Source organism: Miniopterus schreibersii (genome assembly GCF_964146895.1).
Source record: "Miniopterus schreibersii genome assembly, chromosome: 5".
NCBI lineage: Eukaryota > Metazoa > Chordata > Mammalia > Chiroptera > Miniopteridae > Miniopterus > Miniopterus schreibersii.
The window spans coordinates 88308545-88329328 of record NC_138106.1 but is presented as its reverse complement, the minus strand read 5'-3'; the positions used below and the strand labels follow the sequence as shown (position 1 = coordinate 88329328).

The following is a 20784-nucleotide window of genomic DNA, read 5'->3' as shown; positions in this document are numbered from 1 at the left end:
TTACCTCTATTATTTCATTTACGGGACACTAGTGTTCTTTGTCTTGGGCACACATAAGCTCTTCAGCAACCTCCCTACCAACTAGCAAGGCACTAACATAACGGAGGTTGTGTTGGATGATTTGGATACAAGGACCAGTAGGGTGGCCTCTGGTGATGTAGTCCTGATTACAGGGTCATAAGATCATAACTGGCAGGGTGGCTTTCGGTGTGAGTGACAGACACACTCAAAGCCCGAGGGAATCGCTTGGTCCCTGTGGCTCTACAGTAACTTGGGTCAGCTGCCCAGAGCACCAGGATAGACATCATTACAAAAAAGTGTGCCAAGATTTGGGGTGTTGTGTGTTCATTTTCATTTGTTTCCAGGAACTTTTTGATTTCTCCCTTGATCTCTTTGGTAACCCATTCATTGTTTAATAACATGCTATTTAGCCTCCACGTGTTTGAATGTTTTTGAGTGTTTTTACTGTTGTTGATATATAATTTCTAGCCATTGTGATCCGAGAAGATGCTTTATACGATTTCAATCTTCTTAAACTTGTAGAGACTTGTTTTGTGTCCTAACATGTGGTCTATCTTTAAGAATATCCTTTGTGCATTTGAGAAGAATTCTGCAGCTTTGGGGTGAAACGTCCTGTGAATGTCAATTAAATTCATCTGATCTAGTGTGTCATTTAAGGTCATGTTTCCTTGTTGATTTTTTGTCTGTAAGACCTATCCAGTGAAATCGGTGGGGTGTTAAAGTCCCCTACTATGACTGTATTGCTGTCGATCTCTCCAAGAGTTTTTTTATATATCTAGGTGCTCTTATATTGGTTTCATATATGTTTACCAGGGTTATATCATCTGGTTGGAACGATCCCTTTAGTATTATGTAGTGTTCTTCTTTGTCTCTTGTTATGATCTTTGTTTTGGGGGTTGGAAGTGGGGGACATCTGTAATATTCTCAACAATAGAGATAAATTTAAAAAAAAAGATTTGCCAAAGAGTTTGTGTTCAAAGGACAACCAAAACCAGCCTAAGAGCAAATGGACCAGCAGATTCCTGGGGCCCAAATATTTTTCTATCCTTGGGGGCTTGCCTCATATTTCACAGGTGAAATTTCATTCAAGGTAGTGGTGCATAGTGCCCACCAGCCCAGGCTTTGGAATCAAATCTCCTAATTTTAAATCTCAGCTTCCCCACTAGTAAACTAGACATATATAGTTCCTAACTTTGAATCTTTCTGTAAATTAATGAGAACATTTCTAAAAGGCAGTTAGCAAGCACCCTGTGGTAGCATAGTTCACTTTCAATAAGTCGACTTTTATTATTATTTGGATTTAAAGTACTGACAATTAAAATGCAAATTACCATAGGGAGGTACCCTGTTACCAGTTAGCACCTCAGCAGGGATCCTGGCCACTTTAATGCCAGTTAAGATGTAGTGAGTACCAAGGATCAGGGATTGACACCCAGGGGAAGCAGAAAAGAGGCCAAAGGAGAGAAATAGCTTTGACATTTTGTAGGAGCCACAGTGATTCTTTTACATGGGAAAGCACCCAATCCTCGCAGCTACCCAAATGCAAACTCTCACTGCCACTGAAAGGCAACCTAATTGCTGAATCCAGACCACAGGATCCATGGCCCTAGGACCTTAGGGGCTGCCCTTTTTTCTATCAATCATTCCACCTCAGAGGACCCTGTCTATAGACTCTCTGGAGAAGATATTGAGCTGTGGAGCCTCACATAGCGGTTTTCTGGCCTGCCATAGTGAGTGTGCAAAGAGTTTAAACACTGAGCGTGGACTTATGCACATGGGGAGAGGCTCTGTAGGTGGGCATTGCTGTTAGCAGCCATTCCTAAAGTTATCCATCACCTCTGTTAATTAGTCATTAATAGATTTTACCATCCCCTCCTGACCAGCAAGGAGAGAAGAGGAAATGGCGTTTTGGAGACTTTCAGTTAAGCTGTTGTGTACAAAATGGATGAATTATTATTTGTTTCTCCCTGGAGCACCCAGAAGGGCTGCCTGGGACACATACCTGTGAGGCCAGCGGCTTCTGCAGACAAGAAGGCGCTCCAGGACAGGAGGAAGAGCAGGCCCGTCTCCAGCAGGGGGAGCTCGTGCAGCTTCGTAAATTTGGTCAAGTGAGGAAGATGCGTTAAGGGAAACAATTGCTTTAGCAGCTAAATCTCCTTGGCTGAGAGGAACTGATGCGGTTGTGCTAGTCTCTGAGTAGGACTGATCTCAGACCTGGTTGGCGGCCGTAACTCCCTGAGGCTGCTCGAAGCCAGCACGGCTTCCTGGCTTCACTGGGCCCCGGACACTCTGGTAAAAATACAAACTTGTGCTCAGATAAAGAAGGAAAAGTGTCCAACTAAGAGGAAAAGATCAGCTACCTGTGGACACACAACCTCTTGAATTTGAACTCGGGCCCTGGGGTGTGTCCCGCAGGAGACTGTAGCAGACCTGGGGAGCAAAGTCACAGAGTGGGGGTGGATGAGACACAGACCATCAGCGCCAAAGGAGGCAGCTGCTCCCTGGGGAGGGGTGGGCTCGTTTGTGGACAGACACCAGGAGCACCCTTCCCTCCTGTGGAGGGAAAGAGGACCAGGAGCAGCATCCTATCCAGTGGTGGGGAAGCTGCCATGCCGCTTGCTCTGAGAGGGATAGAGGAAAATGTGTATTACTTCTAGGTCAGGCAGAGGTTCATGGTGGCCAGGATGACACTTGGCCAGTGGCCTACAAATTGCAAATAGAGCAAAGGCACAGTGACCCAAGTCATGCAGAGAATGGGTCATGGGGAGATGATTAGGAGGATGTGATCCATGGGAACGGGTTACATAGCTACCGTGTCCACAGTTAGGCAAAAACACTCTGACAAATAAGATGAAATGTTGCATTTTTTGTGCTTCTAGAAAAAAAAAATCTAAAGAAGAGTCCACATTAAGAGGTGTTTGGCAGCAGGGCAGGGAAGCAAAAAGCATGACCCTTGGGGTAGAAGATCCGGGCCCATATCTCGGCTCTGCTAGTCACTGGCTGGGTGACTTCTGAGCAATACATTAATCTCTCTGAGCCTCGCTTCGGTCCTATGTGCACTGTCAGGGCGAATAATTCCTGCTCATACAGGCGAGGAGGAAAGCAAGATGAAGTAGGTGCAAAATGCTTCTAACGCTGCAAACCAGAACGTGTCCCGGTTGAGAGTGTGCCCTGTGGAAGTGACTCCACCTGGGTTCAGATCTGCGGTGTTAGCCTGGACGTGTGCCTCCGTCACTCCGAGCCTTGTTTCCCTGTGTGGAAATGGGAGTTATAATTCAACCCACCTGCTGGGTGTGTAAACCAGTTACTGTACGTCAAGCTCTCAGAAGACTGTGCCTGGTAAGCAACAAGGGATATCAGTTTTTCTATTAGTGTGATTTAAATGAATTTGTTCTAAAAAAGTCCTCGTCTGGAAACAGACCCAGGAAGGACCTGGGAGTGATTCTTAGCCGGAGGAGCGCGTGGCCGCCCTTGGCCCTTTCAGCGCCCCTCTCGGGGCGGGCCGGTGGCTGTTTCTAGTGGGCCGTCGCTCTGACTCCCTCCTCTACTCCGCTGCCGGAGGGCTCGGGCATCCCGTGGGCCCAGGGCCTTGTTTTCCACCCTCCTGCAGAAGGTCATTCAGCTCTGGGTCAAGCCCCAAGCTCGTCGGGGGCCTGCACCCTGAGGAGCCTCAGCCTGGCCGTGGACGGGGTGGGGGGTGATTGCCGCGGGGGTGCCTGTGCCCTGTCTCCTGCGCACCCTGAGTTCCTGGGGCACCAGGGCCACCGGGGGCCGCATGATGGGTCTTGTCACTGTGACCGAGTCACCGTCTCTTCTGTCTCTCCACCCTTTTGTCCAGATCTGATCCAATTCGTGGAGGACTTTCAATCTCCTGGGACTTTTCCCTTCCCTTATCAGCTCGTTTACTTTTGTGCCACATGTTCTTTTCACGTCAGGCAGAGGAGAGCTTCGGTTTCGGCTCCTTCATCTAGGGCAGGCTCTGGAGCCCAAAGCCTGGGTTTAAATGCCACCCCTGAAATGTCCTGGCCATGTGACCCCGACAGGTTGTTTAACCTTCATGTGCCAGTTTCTACAGCTGTAAACTCAGGAAGTAACAGTCTCTCCTTTTGGATTCTCATAGAAGCTGTCTCAGATAATCCATGCAGATTGCTAAGGACAATGGCTGGCACTCGATAGTGTTTTCAATAAATGCTAGATGACATTATTATTATCATGTTAATTACTGCTGATATGTGACCCAGAGTGAGCTAGTTAGCCTCCTTGACTTCAGTGTCCCCATGTTAGGGTGAGGTTAATCATAACCGGTCTTACAGGGGTGGCTCAAGTGAGGAGATGTATGTAAAGACCCTGCACATGCTGACATCTGAATGTTGCTATTATCATTGCTATCACTCTAAACCCGTGACCTCCATTATAATTCCACTGAATAATTACGAGGCAGTGGGGAGCAGTGTTCAGGAGCATGGTCTGTCTCTTGGTTTCAGTGCCTGGGTTTGAATCGTGGCTCCACCCATCAGCTGCGTGACCTTGAGCAGTGCTAACCCTTTCTGAGCTTCAAGTCCAATAAAAATAACATCTGTGTGGTATGATCATTATGAATGTCAGATGAGGTATTGCATATTAAACAAATATTGGGGCCCTGACGTGCTGTAAATACTGGGGAGATTATTAATCAGTATTTTTGTTAGAAATCAGCCTACCTTCTCTGACTTACTTTATTTCTGTTGATGAGTTGGCATTCTCTAGGGTTTCCAGGAAAAAAGTTAGGAGTGGACTTGGATTCTCTCCCTGTCTTTATCTCTTGTAACCAACCAACCGGTAAGTTGAAGAGGTTTTTCTAAATACTGGTCTCCTTCTGATGTTTCTCCCACAATTATCACCTGTTTTCTTTGGTTCTAACCCTCCTGACCTGATCACCCTACGTCCAGTTGCTCGTTCATGTTTTAGAGCAGGACTTCTGGTGTGTGGCCCTCGTTTGAGTAACACTCCAAGATGCTCCTCACCTGACCCCATCCTATTATGTCCCCTCACCTTCCATCGCTCACTGGCCCAAACCCTCTGGTCCTCCCAGGCACATGTGCTATGTGCCACCTCAGTCCCACCCCCACTTCCCTTGATTCACTTATCACGTGGCCTTGGCTATATTCTACCCCTTTCAGGCCAAGTCCTAGTCTAACTTTGCACGTAAACACTGCTTTTCAAATTATTTTCCAGAATCATGAGATTGGCCACAAGTCTATTGGACGATTCCAGACGCCATGTCCTCACCCCATTTCAATGTGTATAGTCCTAATAAGTTGGCTCTGGCTCTGGCACTCACTTTCTATCCAGCTATTATGTACAGCTTGTCCTTCCAGGCTTGTCTCTAGTTGAAGTCAGAGTCCATGTGTTACTCATATTCCAGCATCTTAGGAACACTTAGGAGAACCCAGACTTTAGTGGCTAGTCGGTCCCCATGGAAAAAGGCCCCAACGTGTTTCTTCCTTTGCCTGGGGCCTGGAGCCCTCTTACACCTTCTTTCCTTCTCTTTTCCTCAAGGTCTTTTGTTTTTAACCCTTTGCTCTGCTTTTTTTTTTTTTTTAAATCTATCTTTATTGATTTCAGAGAGAGGAAAGGAGAGGGAGAGAGAGAGAGAAACATCAATGATGAGAGAGTCATTGATTGAGCCCGCAACCCGGGCCTGTGCCCTGACTGGGACTCGAACCCCGATCGCCTGGATGCTGGGTCAACGCTCAACTGCTGAGCCACGCCGGCCGGGCTGCTCTGCTTTTTAACCCTTGTCTGTGGCCTTCGTTGAACTCTCACACTTGCCCTTGGCTCTGGCTTTCCTCCCAGCTGCTCTAAGCGAGCCGCCCACCCAACCAGCTTCATTCTGGCTCAAATCCTCTAAGAGCGCCACCGGTCCTCCCACCTCTGCAGCAAAAGAGGTGGGAGACGACACAATCGCCCAGACATGGGAAACATCGTCCCTGCCTTGCGTGCAGGTCCCTCTCCATAGAGGAGCGACGGAGGCTTGTTTACACCCACAGTGAGCTTTGGGCAGGAAGAGAGCCTGGGCCCCTCTGCCACTGGCACCGGCCTCTGCCTGGAGGGAGACTCCGATGGCCCCAGTGGCACGGCGTCACCCTGGAACCAGACTAGTCGTTTCCAGGTCTGGAGGCTGTCCTATTTCAAAAACGTTCCAAAGACACGGCCCCCAGCTTTCCCCACCAGACAAAGGATATCAGGGCCGTGACAACTGCAAAGGCAGACCCCATGGCGAACGAGCCGGCGAAGATCCCCAGGAAGTTCCCCACGGACTGGAAGAGCGCCGCGGCGTCAAAGGCGTTCGGGTTCTCCCTGGGGCTGTAGGTGGATATGGAACTGGGAAGAGAGGAGGGTGACGGGTGAGTTCCATCTCACAGCCCAAGTTCTCAAGTCAGAATTTAGCACCCACTCTCGGGAAGGGCACCTTCTCCTATGACGCTAGGTGCTGGTCAAAGAGCTCTGGGGAAAGGGGCCAGGACAGGGAGAGGTGGAGGGAGCGAAGGGCTTTCCCTTCCTCAGGGCCGCCCCCTGGCACCCATCCAGTGCTGCCAGTCAGGAGACGTTTTTATATTGGCAGGGTCATGAAGAATATTGTTTCTGAGCAAACTAGGCATTCAAACATGGCAGGGTATAAGGAATCTGCAGAGGAGAGAGGTAACTGTGAATTATTTAGTGGCCACATCTTCAGTGCTGCTATATATTCACAAATATTCCTGATAAAAGTGCACTTTTATGGCCTGCGCACAGTGGGTGATAAAATCACAGCGCGCACAAAATATTCTGCTGTGATATTGTCGTGAGCCACGAAGCATTGCTCCATCCAGTGTCACCCTCTGAAGCCGAGCCGAGGAACAGCCTTGGGGAGAAAGGAAACCACGTTTCCCAGGGAAACCAACAGCGCAGCTGCTCGACGCCGGCTTTACGCACCGTTCCACAGCTGCCAGCAGATCCATTTCCACTGAGAAACAGCAGTCCACCAGTAGGCAGCCTGGGCACTTAAATATCTGAGGATGTCATGTTTGTTGTTGTTTTTTTAAACCAAGGCCTCAAATCCCAGAGCATTCATGTGAAGGACAAGGTGTGCCCTGTTTTAGGAGATACAATCTCCATATTATTGCACTAAAACGCACAGATCACTAGAGCCAGTAGGTGGGGGATCCTCATGAAGCAACGCTGCAGGTTTTTCAGTTTTAATTTTAATCAGAGGCCTCTCAGTGGGCTCTGGGAGGGACCTTGCTGCAGTGAGGGCAAGTCCACTAGACACCTGACTTGAGGTGAGATGGGACTGTGCGGAGACGCAGCTGAATCTTTCACGCTGGGCCTAGCACATGCTCACTCCCCCACCTGACTGTCTGTCTGGAGACTAGTTAAGAGAACAGCGGAGTGGATTCCAATTTTCCCATAGGAAGATGTGTGGCATTAAAACAAGGTCGTTTTAAATGCTGCTAGTTCTTTTGTGTTTTTCCCCCAAATATTACATTTTATTCAAACTGTATTATTTTATTATAAAAGAAAGCAACAAAGACAGCATCTCACCAAACATATTTCTTTTACAAAGAAACATAATTATTACCTAATTTATGTCACAGCATAATTTTACTTATACCAAACTAAATTAAAAGACATATTAGCAACTAAAATGTAATCAAAATAGAGATTATCAGTAGTTTTTAAATTTTTGTTTGCTTTAGTTTTACCCACATATAATACTTATGTTTTTAAAAATAGTTACAAATTGCTATTGGACAACTATAAGCAGAGGCAGCCCAGATCCATTTGCTGTCCAGTTTCAAATTCTGGCGACCCTGGTGGGACCACAAGTGGGGGACTCCTCTGGAACATAGAACAGGGTCAGAAAAGGAGTGTATGCTATCGTGAAAATGAGCAGAGAAGTGTTTGTTTCTTGTCACCTCATGAAGGAGGAGGCTTTGTGATGACCCTGGCCACTATGTTCTGGAGAGGTCCATGCAGCAAGGAACCGAGCCTCCAGCCAGCAGCCAGGAAGGAACTGCAGAACTGAAGGTAAGTGCTTCTAGTTTTCCCTGGGTGCTTCTAAGGCCTACAGTGGGCCCACGCTGTGGCTTTGACCACGTGACTGGACAGGATGACGAAAGTGGGTGGCGAATGGAGCCCTGAGATGTGTGCCGGGAAAGGATGGCTTTGCAGTGGTTTCCTTTCTGTAAAGAGTTGTGCTTTGCAGGAAACAAAGCAAATTCACATTTGGGTCCTTTGCCGGGACAGTCTCGGGAGAGGATGTAATCCCCACGGCCGTATCTGGGAGGTGACACCCACCAGCACGGTTCTTCACCCGGCGAAGAGGCCGTAGTGATGGGACACTGCGTCTGCCTCCTGCTCTCGGACGGAGGCCCTGCACAGCGGCACAGCTCTGCAGACAAGCCTGTTCATCCCCGGGCGCTCCCAGGGGATCCGGCCCGCAGGACACTCCTCACCCCCCAACCCGGGAAGCATTTTCTCTGTCCGATGCTTCCCAAGCACATCGTTTGGCCATACCCTCTATTATTATTTATGTAATGTTTTTCTTCACATCAACTCATTTTCATTCAAATGCAAACCTTTTATTAAAGCATATTTATGAAATCATAGGCTTAATATGCTAATTATATTCATTTTTAATAAATATGAGATATAATCACAGTTTTAAAAAGTTTACCTGTGTGTCACCTAAAATGCCCGGGTATCACAGTCTGCACTTTGGGGGGTGTTCTCTTCCTGGGCTCTGACCCCACCCACTGGCCGCAGCCCGGCTCCCTCCCTGTGAGGCCTGACCTCACTGAAGGGGGGCGAGTGCTCCGGCCCTGACTCCGACTCCGCAGACGCTCGCCCTGGGGGCCGGGGCGTGCAAGGGGGCATGAGGCGCAGGGCAGGGCGTGGGGCGGGCAGGGACGGGCATAGAGGAGGGAAGCAGAACTGAGACGGCTCTTTGTTTGAGGTACACAGGGCATGTCCAGGCAGAAGCCCAGCGGGTGACAACTGGCTCTAGCCATGGTGCTGAGTGGCTTGGTGAGAGATACACCACGTCAAATGGTGCAGATGAGGAAGGGACACTATTTTAGAGCGGGGGAGGTGGCATCTGAGCAAGGTAAGAGACAGCGAGGAGGAGAGGTACTACAGGCCGCGGGCGACGGGCAGGCACAGGCGAGGAGGCTGAGGGCACCCCGAGGGAGGCCGCAGTCAGACCTCCCACGGGGACCAGTTCAGGCCGGGGTGTCCGTTAAAGCCAGAAGTCCATTATACAGGAAAGGGGGGTTTCGGAATGTGTATGTGAAAAAATTGGCAAAATAGTTAGTTTACCTGTTTCTACCTGTTGGTATAATTAAAAGTAAGTATGTATGAAAAGTGTAATTTCACAGAAAAGTTTTCTATGTGTATCACTGTAATTTTACATTTATACTGACTATGCCTAGTAAACGCCAGCATTCCCCAGTCACCTCGAGTGAACACGTACCCACAGCTAGGGCGTGGCTCGTCAGGGTGGAACACTGGCCGCAGGTGTTACAACTGCTGCAGAAAGCCAGGCCAGGAGACACAGCACCAGTTACCTCGATCAATGCCCTGTGATCACACGTGAATCATTCCCCAAACACTGTTTACAAGCACTGACTCTTGGATTTAAGTAGGTAGACTGCAACTGTAGATATGTAATAATTATTTATGTTGGCAAGTTTACTACAGTGTTTTTTCCAACATATGGCCAATTCAATAAAATTTGTTAAAAATAACAGTAAACTGCCCTAGTCGGATTTGCTCAGAGGTTAGAGCATCAGCCCACAGACTGAAGGGTCCTGGGTTCAATTCCGGCAAAGGGCATGTACCTTGGTTGCAGGTTCAGTCCCTGGGCCTGGCTAGGTGAGTATGGGAGGAAACCATTGCTGTGTCTCCCTCACATCCATGCTTCTCTCCCTCCCTCTCTCTCCCTTCCCTTTCCACTCTCTCTGAAAAGCAACGGAAAAAATATCCTCAGGTGAGGATTAAAAAATAAATATATAAAAATAACAGTAAACTAATAACAAAAAAAATAAGCCGTTAATTTAATTATAAGCAAATCTAGGTTAAAAGCATTTTAAAATTAACAGGGTGTTAATTTTAACATATGATATACAGACAGAAAATTTTGTCCATTAAATCTGAAGTCAGTTAAGTCGAGGTCCACAAAGTCAAGGGTGTACTGTCTATAGTCAGGGCTGGAACCCAGGGAGCACAGGTGTGGGCACCTGTGCAGGGGAGAGGCTGGGGTGTCGTTGCTCAGAGCTGTAACACAGAGGAGCCCTCACGTTACATAGCAGCTGGTCCAGTCACGCCTGCACTGTAGCTTCATTGGAAGTTACAGGTATTGCCATCCCTCCTTTTCCTTCTTCCTTTTTTTTTTTTTTTTTTAATAAATATATCTTTATTGATTTCAGAGAGAGGAAGGGAGAGGGAGAGGGAGAGATAGAAACATCAATGATGAGAGAGTCATTGATTAGCTGTAGCCCTCAACCCGGGCATGTGTCCTGACTGGGAGTTGAACCCCGATCTCCTGGATCTTAGGTCTATGCTCAACCACTGAGCCACGCCCGGCCGGGCCTTCTCTTTTTCTAAAATAAAATTTGACACGTGCTTGGGTTGTGGGCTCGATCTCTAGTCGGGGGCATGCAGGAGGCAGCCAATTAATGACTCTCATCATTGTTGCTTCTATCTCTCTCTCCCTTTCCCTTCTTCTCTGAAATCAATAAAGATATATTTAAAAAATAATAATAATAAAATTTGAAAACTAGGGGTCCTGCAAATAAAGATCATACAAGTACCTGAGTTAAAAATGTAGATTTCCTGTTTCCCCCTTGAAAAAGTGATTTGTTGGGAGGAAAACAGGACGGTTGAGTGAGTCTCGGGCTGGCTCTCGGGGCAACAGGAGTTCAGTACCAGAACCTTTCATTTAGTGCCCGGATGGAACAGGATGACACCTGCCTGCATGCGAGCAGAGCGCTTAGGGGGCCACATCCCTCTGCCCTCGCACAGCAGGGGCGGCTCAGCCTCTCCAAGAAACCTACACTCATGACTGGCTGCTGCTCCCAGACCTCAGTCTTGCTGAGTCTCTTTCCTCCTGCATGCCTAGGACACAGCTGATGGGATGAAGTCAGGCCACCTGGGAAGTGGACAGGAAAGAAGGAAGAACTGCAGAAAGGAAGGAGGCCTGCAAAAGCTACAAGGTCTCTTCTTAGGCACTGACTGCATGTGGTTATACTGTGGCTACTTTTATCATCATTAATCCAGGCCTGAAGGCGACTCTTGTGACTCTTACCTTGAGCCTCAAAGATTTGACTCTTATTGGCTGCATGGCCTTGGGCAAGTTCATCACATGCAGACTGTTTCAAAGTTAGTAAAATTAAGATGATAATAGTACTTATCCCCCTGGAATATGTGAGGATATGAGGTAAATTTAAAACTTATACAGTTATCTTATGAATTCTGGACCATTCATGAAATGCTGATTATGCGCATGAAAAACAAACATCAGCGAATGCTGACGATATGATCATCACCACCATTCTGCGAGTGCTGACAATCACCATCATCACCACCACCATTCTGTGAGTATTGACTATCACCATCATGAATATTGACTATTACCATCATCACCACCGTTCTGTGAGTGCTATCACCATCATCATCACTGTTCCGTGAATATTGACTATCACCATCATCACCACCGTTCTGTGAGTATTGACTATCACCATCATCATCACCATTCTGTGAATATTGACTATCACCATCATCACCTCCACCATTCTGTGAATATTGACTATCACCATCATCATCACCATTCTGTGAGTGCTGACAATCACCATCATCATCACTGTTCTATGAATATTGACTATCACCATCATCATCACCATCATTCTGTGAATATTGACTATCACCATCATCACCACCGTTCTGTGAGTATTGACTATCACCATCATCATCACCATTCTGTGAGTATTGACTATCACCATCATCGCCACCGTTCTGTGAGTGCTGACAATCACCATCATCATCACTGTTCTGTGAGTATTGACTATTACCATCATCACCACTGTTCTGCTAAGGACTTTTACAGGCTCCCAGTGCCAGAGAGCAGAGTGCTATGGCTGAACTGAGGTCAGACCAGTGTGGCTCCCCTCCTGGCACACTGGCTCCAGGCTGCTGCAGAGGAACTAGTCATATCTGCTTGGGAACAGAAGGGTCTGCAGGGAGAAAATGGCCATGAATTGAGGCTAAAAAGTTGTTATGTTTATTGCTTGGCTCTTGGATCCGTGGATCAAGGAGGGAAGTCAGGTCCTCAGCAGCCTTGGCAGGAATCTGTCCCAGGACAAAACAGGCCAGGAGACTGAGTGTGAGGTGCATCGCCCCAAGTTTAGTGGGGGACATTCTGCAGGCAAAGCCCTCTGGCTTCTGGTGAGGAGGCAAAGGAAGCAGGAGACTCATGGCCCAGGGAGGGTGCATCTCTCCTGACTGCCCATATTTGGAGTTGTTCTCACTCACCCCCTGTGAAGGTGGCATCCCCCTAGGCTCTGGTTTCCAGCTGCAACACTAAGCCTCTGGATTGCGGAGCAGCAGCTGCAGGAGGCGTCAAAACCCACCAAGGTTTTAGGTAGTATGAGCAGAGTTCTCCAACCTCAATCCCAGAGAGGAAGAAATATCATGTTCCAGCAGTTTCAGCCCTTTGGGTTTAAAAAGGAGTCACCTCCTCCCCTGTACCAAGGTTGGTGCTGAACCCATCAGTGGGTGCAGACAGCAGAGAAAGGAGAGGAGGGAAGGAGAGTGGGCTTCCCGTTGGCGCTGTGGGGCGTGCTTTTTGGAACCCACTCGGAAGAGGCCCTGTTTGCAGCACAGACTGGTCAGAAGGGTACACAGTCCCGAGATTTCTGGGGAGAATACTTGAGTAGGATGGAGCCAAAATCCTTGAAAATAACATGACCATAAATAGTGCTGCTTAAATATTCATCTCAGAAATTGGAAATAAGTCCAGTTATTGATTCATTCTGTTCAAGAACAGACTACTCAGCAAAAACTAGTTTGATGATACTGTAATATATCCATTTTCAGAAATAAATGTGTGCGGTACCTTTTATTCAAATATTTTGAAATGGATGAAATGCCCTAAACCCTCTGATGAAGGCAGCGTGGATAAGTTGTGTTGCTCACTGTATCGTTTAAGATTCAGGGATAGGATCACAGCTCCAGGGCTTTCCACATCCATTTCCCATCTTGATGATGTCCTGCAGGGAGCCAGCCTGGCAGCTCAGGGGCAGCAGGGACACAGAACCGAGATCTGGGAGCAAATACCAGATTCGCTACATACTGGTTGTGTGACCCTCAGCAAGTTATTTAAACTATGGGAGCCTCAGTTTCCTACAAAAAAGGATGATCGTAATAGTACCTATCGCATGAGGTTGCTACGAGGATTCAGTGAAATTGTTTATAAAGCACTTGAAACCTGGCACATAGAAAGAACTAGATAAGCATTTCTTAAGCAAGTCATCCTCTTTAAATAACCCCCCCTGCTGCCCCTGCCCCCCCTGCTCCCCCCCCTGCTCCCCCCCCCCGCTCCCCCTGCCCCCCCTTCCTCCTCCTCTCCTTTGAGCTAAGAGCTTGGCTTAGCCCTAAAGGAAGGCTCTCGGACAGGATGTCCAATCTGCACCTCGACCGAAACAGAGCTGTCATCACCTGTCCCCCGCACTCTGGCTGGTGCTCCCGGGCTAGGATCTCTGGGTGTCGGGGTGATTTGGACGCACAGTTGCTTCGGGCACGATGGTGTGTGACACATGCTCAGTGAAAGCTAGTGACGAAGGGCAGAAGGCGAGGGAAGACGTAAGGGGCGGCAGGAGAGAAGGTACTGCAATTATGATGAGTGAAAGTGAATTAACGTATGGAAAGTGTTCTGTAAACGGAATCGCCATCACCGCCACTGCTGTCCCCTCCATGACCCTGGCCACCTTCCCACCCTGGACCCCGGGGCATCTCTCCTCATTCGCACCACCTTTCTCACGATCATCCAGTTTCTGACACCGCCCACTCCTGTTGTCTTCACTGCCGCTGCTAAAACACCTGCCCCCACTTCCTCTCAGAGACCGCCCCAACCTCACGCTCCCGGCCGAGTTTCTTCCTCCGGACACTATCCTCTGACTGGTCCTCCCGACTCCACAGCCGCCGTCCCGGGTGCCTGCCTGGGACACGTGCCTCTCCGACCCCAGGCCGCTCACTCTCACTTCCTTTGCTAACATAAAATCAACGTCACTTAAAGCTTTTAAAAGTATCAGTCAAGCAAACATGCAAACACATTGTATCCCTTTCAGAATTTCTATGAATTTAATCGTTAAAAAAAATGAGAAAATGATTGCTGCAGCCAAAAGGAACTTCCATTTTCTCTGCCAAATCTTTAATTCCTAACAAAAATTTTCTAACTACTGACAGCAGTTTATTAAGGAATTTTTGGTTAGCTGGGTGTGTGTGTGTGTGTGTGTGAAATGCTTTATTTCCCCCCAGTCACTGCTTCCATCTGTCCCACATCAAGTCCCTCTTTGTGGCTGGTATGTAGTTCCGTTCATGATGTCTTGGCCAAATTGGTCAAATTCCATTATTCAGTTCCCTTCAGTTATTACAACTCAGTGCTGTCCAGCTTAAAATCTACATTTTCAAAGCAGGGCAGTTCTCCCTGCAGAATATTCTAGAGCAGCAGGCCGATGACTTGGAAAGGGGGAGAGGCAGAGGAGGTGCTCTGCTCCCTCCACCAGGTACCCACGGGGCTGGTGGAGGCCTGGAGGAGGGATGGGGAGCCCCACTCTCCACCTTTCATGGCCACCTGGCAGGCAGGGCTCCCTGGCCTCACCCTTGCTCCTGCTTGCCCCCCTCTTAAGTGCCTCAGCTCACATGGTGGCACCCCCATTTGATGAGACTCCCTTCATGGGGGCCCCTTGATCTTCCGTCTGCCCTGCCAACTATACACATTCTCAGCCCGTCTCTATGCCTTGGATCAGGGGCCACTTGGGCAGCTCGGTGGCTCCCACCGTTTTCTTGACCTCCAGTCTCCTCTACTGGGTACCCCTGAGCAGCCTCCAGGGGTCAGGGAGCGCTGCGCTGGGTGGGCTCACCTTGCCTGCTCCCCAAACACACCGAACCAGGAGCCTCAGGCTCCGCTGCCCAGCAGGCTCGCTGCCCTTCCCAGAAGTCTCTAGGCCGGTGCCGGGGCTCTGCGCCCTCCCACGGGGAGGGGCCATCTCTGTGGGAGCCTGGCCCCGCAGCCTCCTTCACTGGGGAGCTGCTGGCACCCCTCTTCTGGCAGGCAGCCCCCGAGCACGTGGGCGATTCCAGTGGGCCCTTCCCTCTGACTTGGGGAGAGGAGGCACCCCCATGGGGACAGGCAGGAACTGCAGACCTCAGACTCTGCACTTTCTCCGAGGATGACCCCTTCCGCCCCCCCCCCCCCATTGCACAGGCTAATCTGCGGCAGGGCGATGGGTGGCTTTGGAAGAACGAAGCTGAGTCTGCTGCCCACTGGCCAGCGGGGAGGTGGGGGTCCTGCCGGCTGGGAGCCTCCTGGCCCCGGGCAGGCTGCTTGGCAGCCTCTCTTCTGGCTCTGCTCCCTGCGCCCGGGTCAGGACAGGAGCAGCCCCAGAAGGACGTGGGGTGACTTTCATGCCCGGGGGCTTCCAGCCACTCTTCTCATCTCATGTTTGCCATTCTGCCCTTAAGGGTACATTTTAAGTAAAAATACTTTTTAAGGAGAAACACAACACAGAGTGGCCATAAAAATTGGTAAAAGCTGCTCTGCGTGGTTGGTCCTGGCTGTCACAGATAAACAAAGCTGAAAGAAAAGTAATTCCAGTGCTATTTTGTGCTTAAGACTTTTTATTTATAAAAAAATGAGCGGAAACAAGATGGCGGCGCAGGTAACAGCGGCACCCGCCGCCTCCCGCAACCACATCGAAATTACAACTAAAACACAGAACCACCATCCCTCAGAGCCTCCTGAGATCCGGCTGCACAGAAGCCCCAGAACCAGGGAGCTGAAGCAGCACCGAGAGCGGGAGGAGGGGCGGAGATGCGGGTGGATCGGGGCTGAATCGGAGACTCGCCTTGGGCCCACCCCCGGTGCCTCGGGTTAACCCGGGAGGGAATCTCCGCGATGGGGGTTTCCTGGAGGAGGGAGGGGTCCCAGCCCCACAGCAGGGCCCAGCCCAGGGCTTCAGGGCCTGGAAAAGACGTCCCCACAACTCCGGGCTGTGAGAACCAGCGGGGACTGTCGCTGAGGGTCGCAGAGGCCGCGGGAGCCCCAGCAGCTCCTCTAAAGGGCCCGGCACGGACTCACTCGGACGCTCCCTCTGAGCCCAGCGCCGGGAGCAGCCTGAAAGGACCCGGGACACTCGGGGAGGAACTAACCTGCCTGGAATCGGGGCGAGAGCTGGAGGGGCGGCTTCCTCCTGGGCAGAAGGGCTGGCAGAGGCCATGGCTCCTTTGGCGAGTCCTCCCCGCACAGCCGGCAGGCAGGCGCCATGTTTGAGTCGCCAGCCCCTGACTCACACCTTTGGCCCCGCCCCGTGATTCCCGGAGGCCCCGCCCCTCCCCACCTGCAGCTCATCCAGGCCATTTCCAGGGGCTTTTCTGTGCAAGTGGCCTCTCGAGCCTCATGCTTAGGACTTTCCTAAAATCTCTCAAACAAGCAGCAGCGGGCCCCATACGGCTTGATAAGCGGCCCCGGGCCTGGCACTAGCGGCAGCTGCACTGGCTCATAGCTCTCCCTCTCCTGGGCACTTCCAAGCCCAGCACAAGTAGCAGCCAACTATGGTTTGCTGTGTAGCTCATGCTGGGTGGCCCTGGGCAAGGCACTGGCACAGGCTGACTTTGCACCTCCCGGGAGGCCCCAGAGACAGTGCACCCGGTGGTCAGACTCGACCACCCTGGATTACAACCCTACCACAGCCACGAGTGACACTCAAGGGGCGCACTTGGTGAACACCAAAGCTCCACTGAAGTAAATCCTGCTCCATAGGGGTGTCTCCAGCACAGCAGCTCTTTGGCTGTAGCTGCAGCTGGTCCTCACAGCTGACTGGCCTGAGGGTCAATTCCTCCCAGTGGAGCCATCAGCAACCAAGGCTCCACTACAACAGGACAGTGCACACAGCCCACACAGGGGAGCACCTAGAAGGCCCAGCTCAGGTGACTGGGGAGGCTGATCCACTGGACCCTACAGCACACCTACTACACAAAGCCACTCTACAAATTCCAGGAGACATAGCAGCTCTACCTAATACATAGAAACAAACACCTGGAAGCAGCAAAAATGTGGAGGCAAAGAAACATGTCACAAAGGAAAGAACAGAAGAAATCTCTAGAAGAGGAACTAAATGAAACAGATCCAAGCAAGCTAACAGATACAGAGTTCAAAATTTTGTTTATAAGGATGTTTAAGCAGACTGTTAGGGAAATAACTGAGAAAATCGATAACATAATAAAGTACCAATTTGAAATGAAGGCTACAGGAACTGAAATGAAGAATAATTTACATGGAATCAACAGTAGAGTAGAGGATGCTGAGAATCAAATCAGCAATTTGGAACATGAGGAAACAAAAACACCCAACCAGAAGAGCAAAAAGAAAAATGAATCCAGGAATATGAAGATAGTGTAAGGAGCCTCTGGGACAACTTTAAGAGGCCCACCATTTGTATTATTGGGGTGCCAGAAGGAGAGGAAAGAGACCAAGAAATTGAAAACCTATTTGAAAAAATAATGACAGGAAACTTCCCCTACCTGGGGAAAGAAATTGACTTACAAGTCCAGGGAGCACAGAGGGTCCCAAACAAGGGGAACCCAAAGAGGCCCACAGCAAGACACATCATAATGAAAATGCCAAAGGTTAAAGACAAAGAGAGAATCTTAAAAGCAGCAAGAGAAAAGCAGTTAGTTACCTACAAGGGAGCACCCATACGACTGTCAGCTGATTTCTCAACAGAAACTTTGCAGGCCAGAAGGGAGTGACAAGAAATATTCAAAGTGATAAAAAGCAAGAACCTACAACCAAGATGACTCTACCCAGCAAAACTATCATTTAGAATTGAAGGTCAGATAAAGAGCTTCTCAGACAAGGAAAAGCTAAAGGAGTTCATCACCACCAGACCAGCACTACAGGAAAAGTTGAAGGGTCTTCTTTAAGAAGAAGCTAATGAACAAAAGAATCTGATGAACTAAATAGATCCAGAGACATTGATGCAGGCAACAGACAATCATATTTCAGAGGAAAGAGGGAAGGGGGGTGGAGGGTGGGAAGAGATTAACCAAGGAATTGATTATGCGTATATGCGTAACCCGTGGACACAGACAATGACGGGGTGAAGGCCTGGAAGGGGGTGTGAGCAAAGCGGAGGGGGTCAATTGGGGGGGAAAATGGGACACCTGTAATGCTCTCAACAATAAAGATAAATTTAAAAAAAAAAGAAACAAGTGTATCCTTATCTATTATTTATAGTTTAATAACTACACCAACCTGCCCTTTGTCAAGAAGTTGCTTAATTATGAATAAGGAATTGATTTCTGTGGGGCCAAGAATTGTGTGCACACATTGGAATTCCTCCCGTAGCTGCCGCTTCCCGGGTATGTCCTGCTGGAGGCCGACGGAGCTCTGTCGAGGGGACCTGCTTAAAGCAGCATGGCCTCAGGAAGTGGGGGCACTCCAGGCCTCTTGGCAGGTTAGAAGAGATGCCTCTTCGTAATAAGAGGTTCTGGCCAATGGTCACTGAGCTTGAGTGAGAACCATGGGGTTCAACTTCCCAAGGGCTGTGGCCTCGCTGGGTGGAGAGCTGTGCTTGGCAGGCACAGTGATTAGTGTCCAGCTTCCAGGGGGCCATTGAGTTATGACAGCTCCTTAAAATCCAAATTCACACTAAAGAGTGATTTTCCAAATTCTCAACAAATATAATTTTACCATTTTGATGTCTGGCACAAAAGAAAAGGGCCAGGGGAATCCTGAGGGAAGGCTGAGTTAGTGTAGCAGGGCTGCCCCGGGACGGCAATCGGGCTGAGCTGACGGATCCGCCTGTCCGTTGCAAGAACGTGCAGAGGTGGTTCTAGGCACAGGACTCAGCGCACGTTCCTGACATCCCAGAGAGGAAGACGACACAATAAACAGCTACGCAAATAATATACGATTTATGACATGAAAAAAAACTAGAGCAGCGTGAGGGGTGGCACAGAGAGTGATGGATGCCGCTGCAGTTAGGGTGGTCAGCTGAGCCTCTCTGGAAAAGGTGGCCGAGTGGAGTCCTGAATGAACAGAAGTGGGGAGTGTTTCCTGTCCCCGGCGCAGAGCCGCACGGTGCGTCTCGGCGGCCACCAGGAGGCGGTGTGGCTGAGGGAGACGCCTGAGGGCAGGGCGGTGGGACAGGCTGGAGACGGGGCCGGGCCAGGGCCTGTGGAAGCTCTCGGGCCATTTTTAGGACTTAGGATTTTCCTCCAGGGTTGAAAGGGCAGCCACTGGAAGGTCCTGGGTAAGAGGGAGCTGTGGTGCAGGATATTCCCGGGGAAGACTGCTGATGCCAGTGGAGGAAGCTGGGCAGGAGACGGCGTGGTCCCACCGAACTCCTCAACAGCTGGAGCAGGCCAGGCTTCTCTGTGCCATTCTGGATGTACCATCTGAATGGGAGCAGACAAACCGTGGCACATGCAGCAGCAAGAGCCAGGGGAGAGGAGATGCCAGGAAGTAGGAGAGCTGAGAGGACAGAGGCACTGAGCAGAAACAGCTGCATCCGAAAGGTGGCCAGACGGAGGAAACATGGCCTCATTCGGTGTTTCCAGGAGGAAGGTAAATACCAAATGTAAAACATCACAGGGAGAAAACGTTCAGCTTTATATTCTATTTCTAAACTTTCTAATTCTTAGGCCTGACGGGAAATGAAGATGGGCTTTATAGAAGGCCATCTGTCCCTGGAGATGCTTAAACATGGACTAAAAGAGTTCCTCGCCAGGGTGCTTCGGAGAAAAGTCCCGCACTAAACAGCTGGACGATGTGGCTCAGGAGCCTCCTGCCCAAGCCTCTCTGATGGACTGCCCTCTCTAACCTCGCTGGCGGCCTGCGGGAGAGGGATGCGGGACTGGCCTTCCGCCGGGCCACAGCCTGCCCTTGGAAGTGGCCGAGCGCTTCCACGGGGTGCAAGGAGGGCTCCGAAAATTCAGGTTGGAGCTGGGCTGACGATGACATCAGGAACTGTTATAAACTTCAGCACGAGTTAGAGCCTTTGACCGGTCCTGAGTGGCTCTGGTGCATTAAGTTCCAACTTTAAGGTGACCAAGGGCTCTGAGTTTAAAACTGGTTGAAAGGGAGGAAGAGTTACAGGGGCTTGTCACGCGTCACATGTGCACCTTCTCTGGAAAGATCTTAAATCACTTAGCAACTGAGCCTGGAAAGTCTTGTCTGAACTGAATTAGTCTGTGCACTTTGAGAAAATTTCTCTTACACTTAATACTAAGAGAAAAGTGAATTTGAGAAAGTCCTAAAGATAAAAGTAACTTACAAATGCTCTTCTTATCTCCCTCCCTCCCTCCCTCCCTCCCTCCCTCCCTCCCTCCCTCCCTCCCTCCCTCCCTCCCTCCCTCCCTCCCTCCTTCCTTCCCTTTCTCCTTTCTTCTCTCTTTCTCTCTCTCTTTCTGTCTTTTCTGAAACAGAAATAGGAATTTGAATCCAACTTCTGAGAGCTGTTTAAA

At 49.7% G+C, this 20784-nt stretch overlaps 1 protein-coding gene across 1 annotated transcript in view; it reads right to left on the bottom strand.

Moving 5' to 3' along the window:
• Positions 1-20784, bottom strand: part of SLC9A9 (solute carrier family 9 member A9) — a 485438-nt gene that overhangs the window by 270358 nt on the left and 194296 nt on the right. The window contains exons 7-8 of the mRNA XM_081137930.1: positions 6252-6384; positions 2024-2168 (exon numbers count right to left, since the gene is read on the bottom strand). Coding sequence (XP_080994056.1) covers positions 2024-2168; positions 6252-6384 — 278 coding nt within the window. The remainder of the gene's footprint in view (positions 1-2023; positions 2169-6251; positions 6385-20784) is intronic.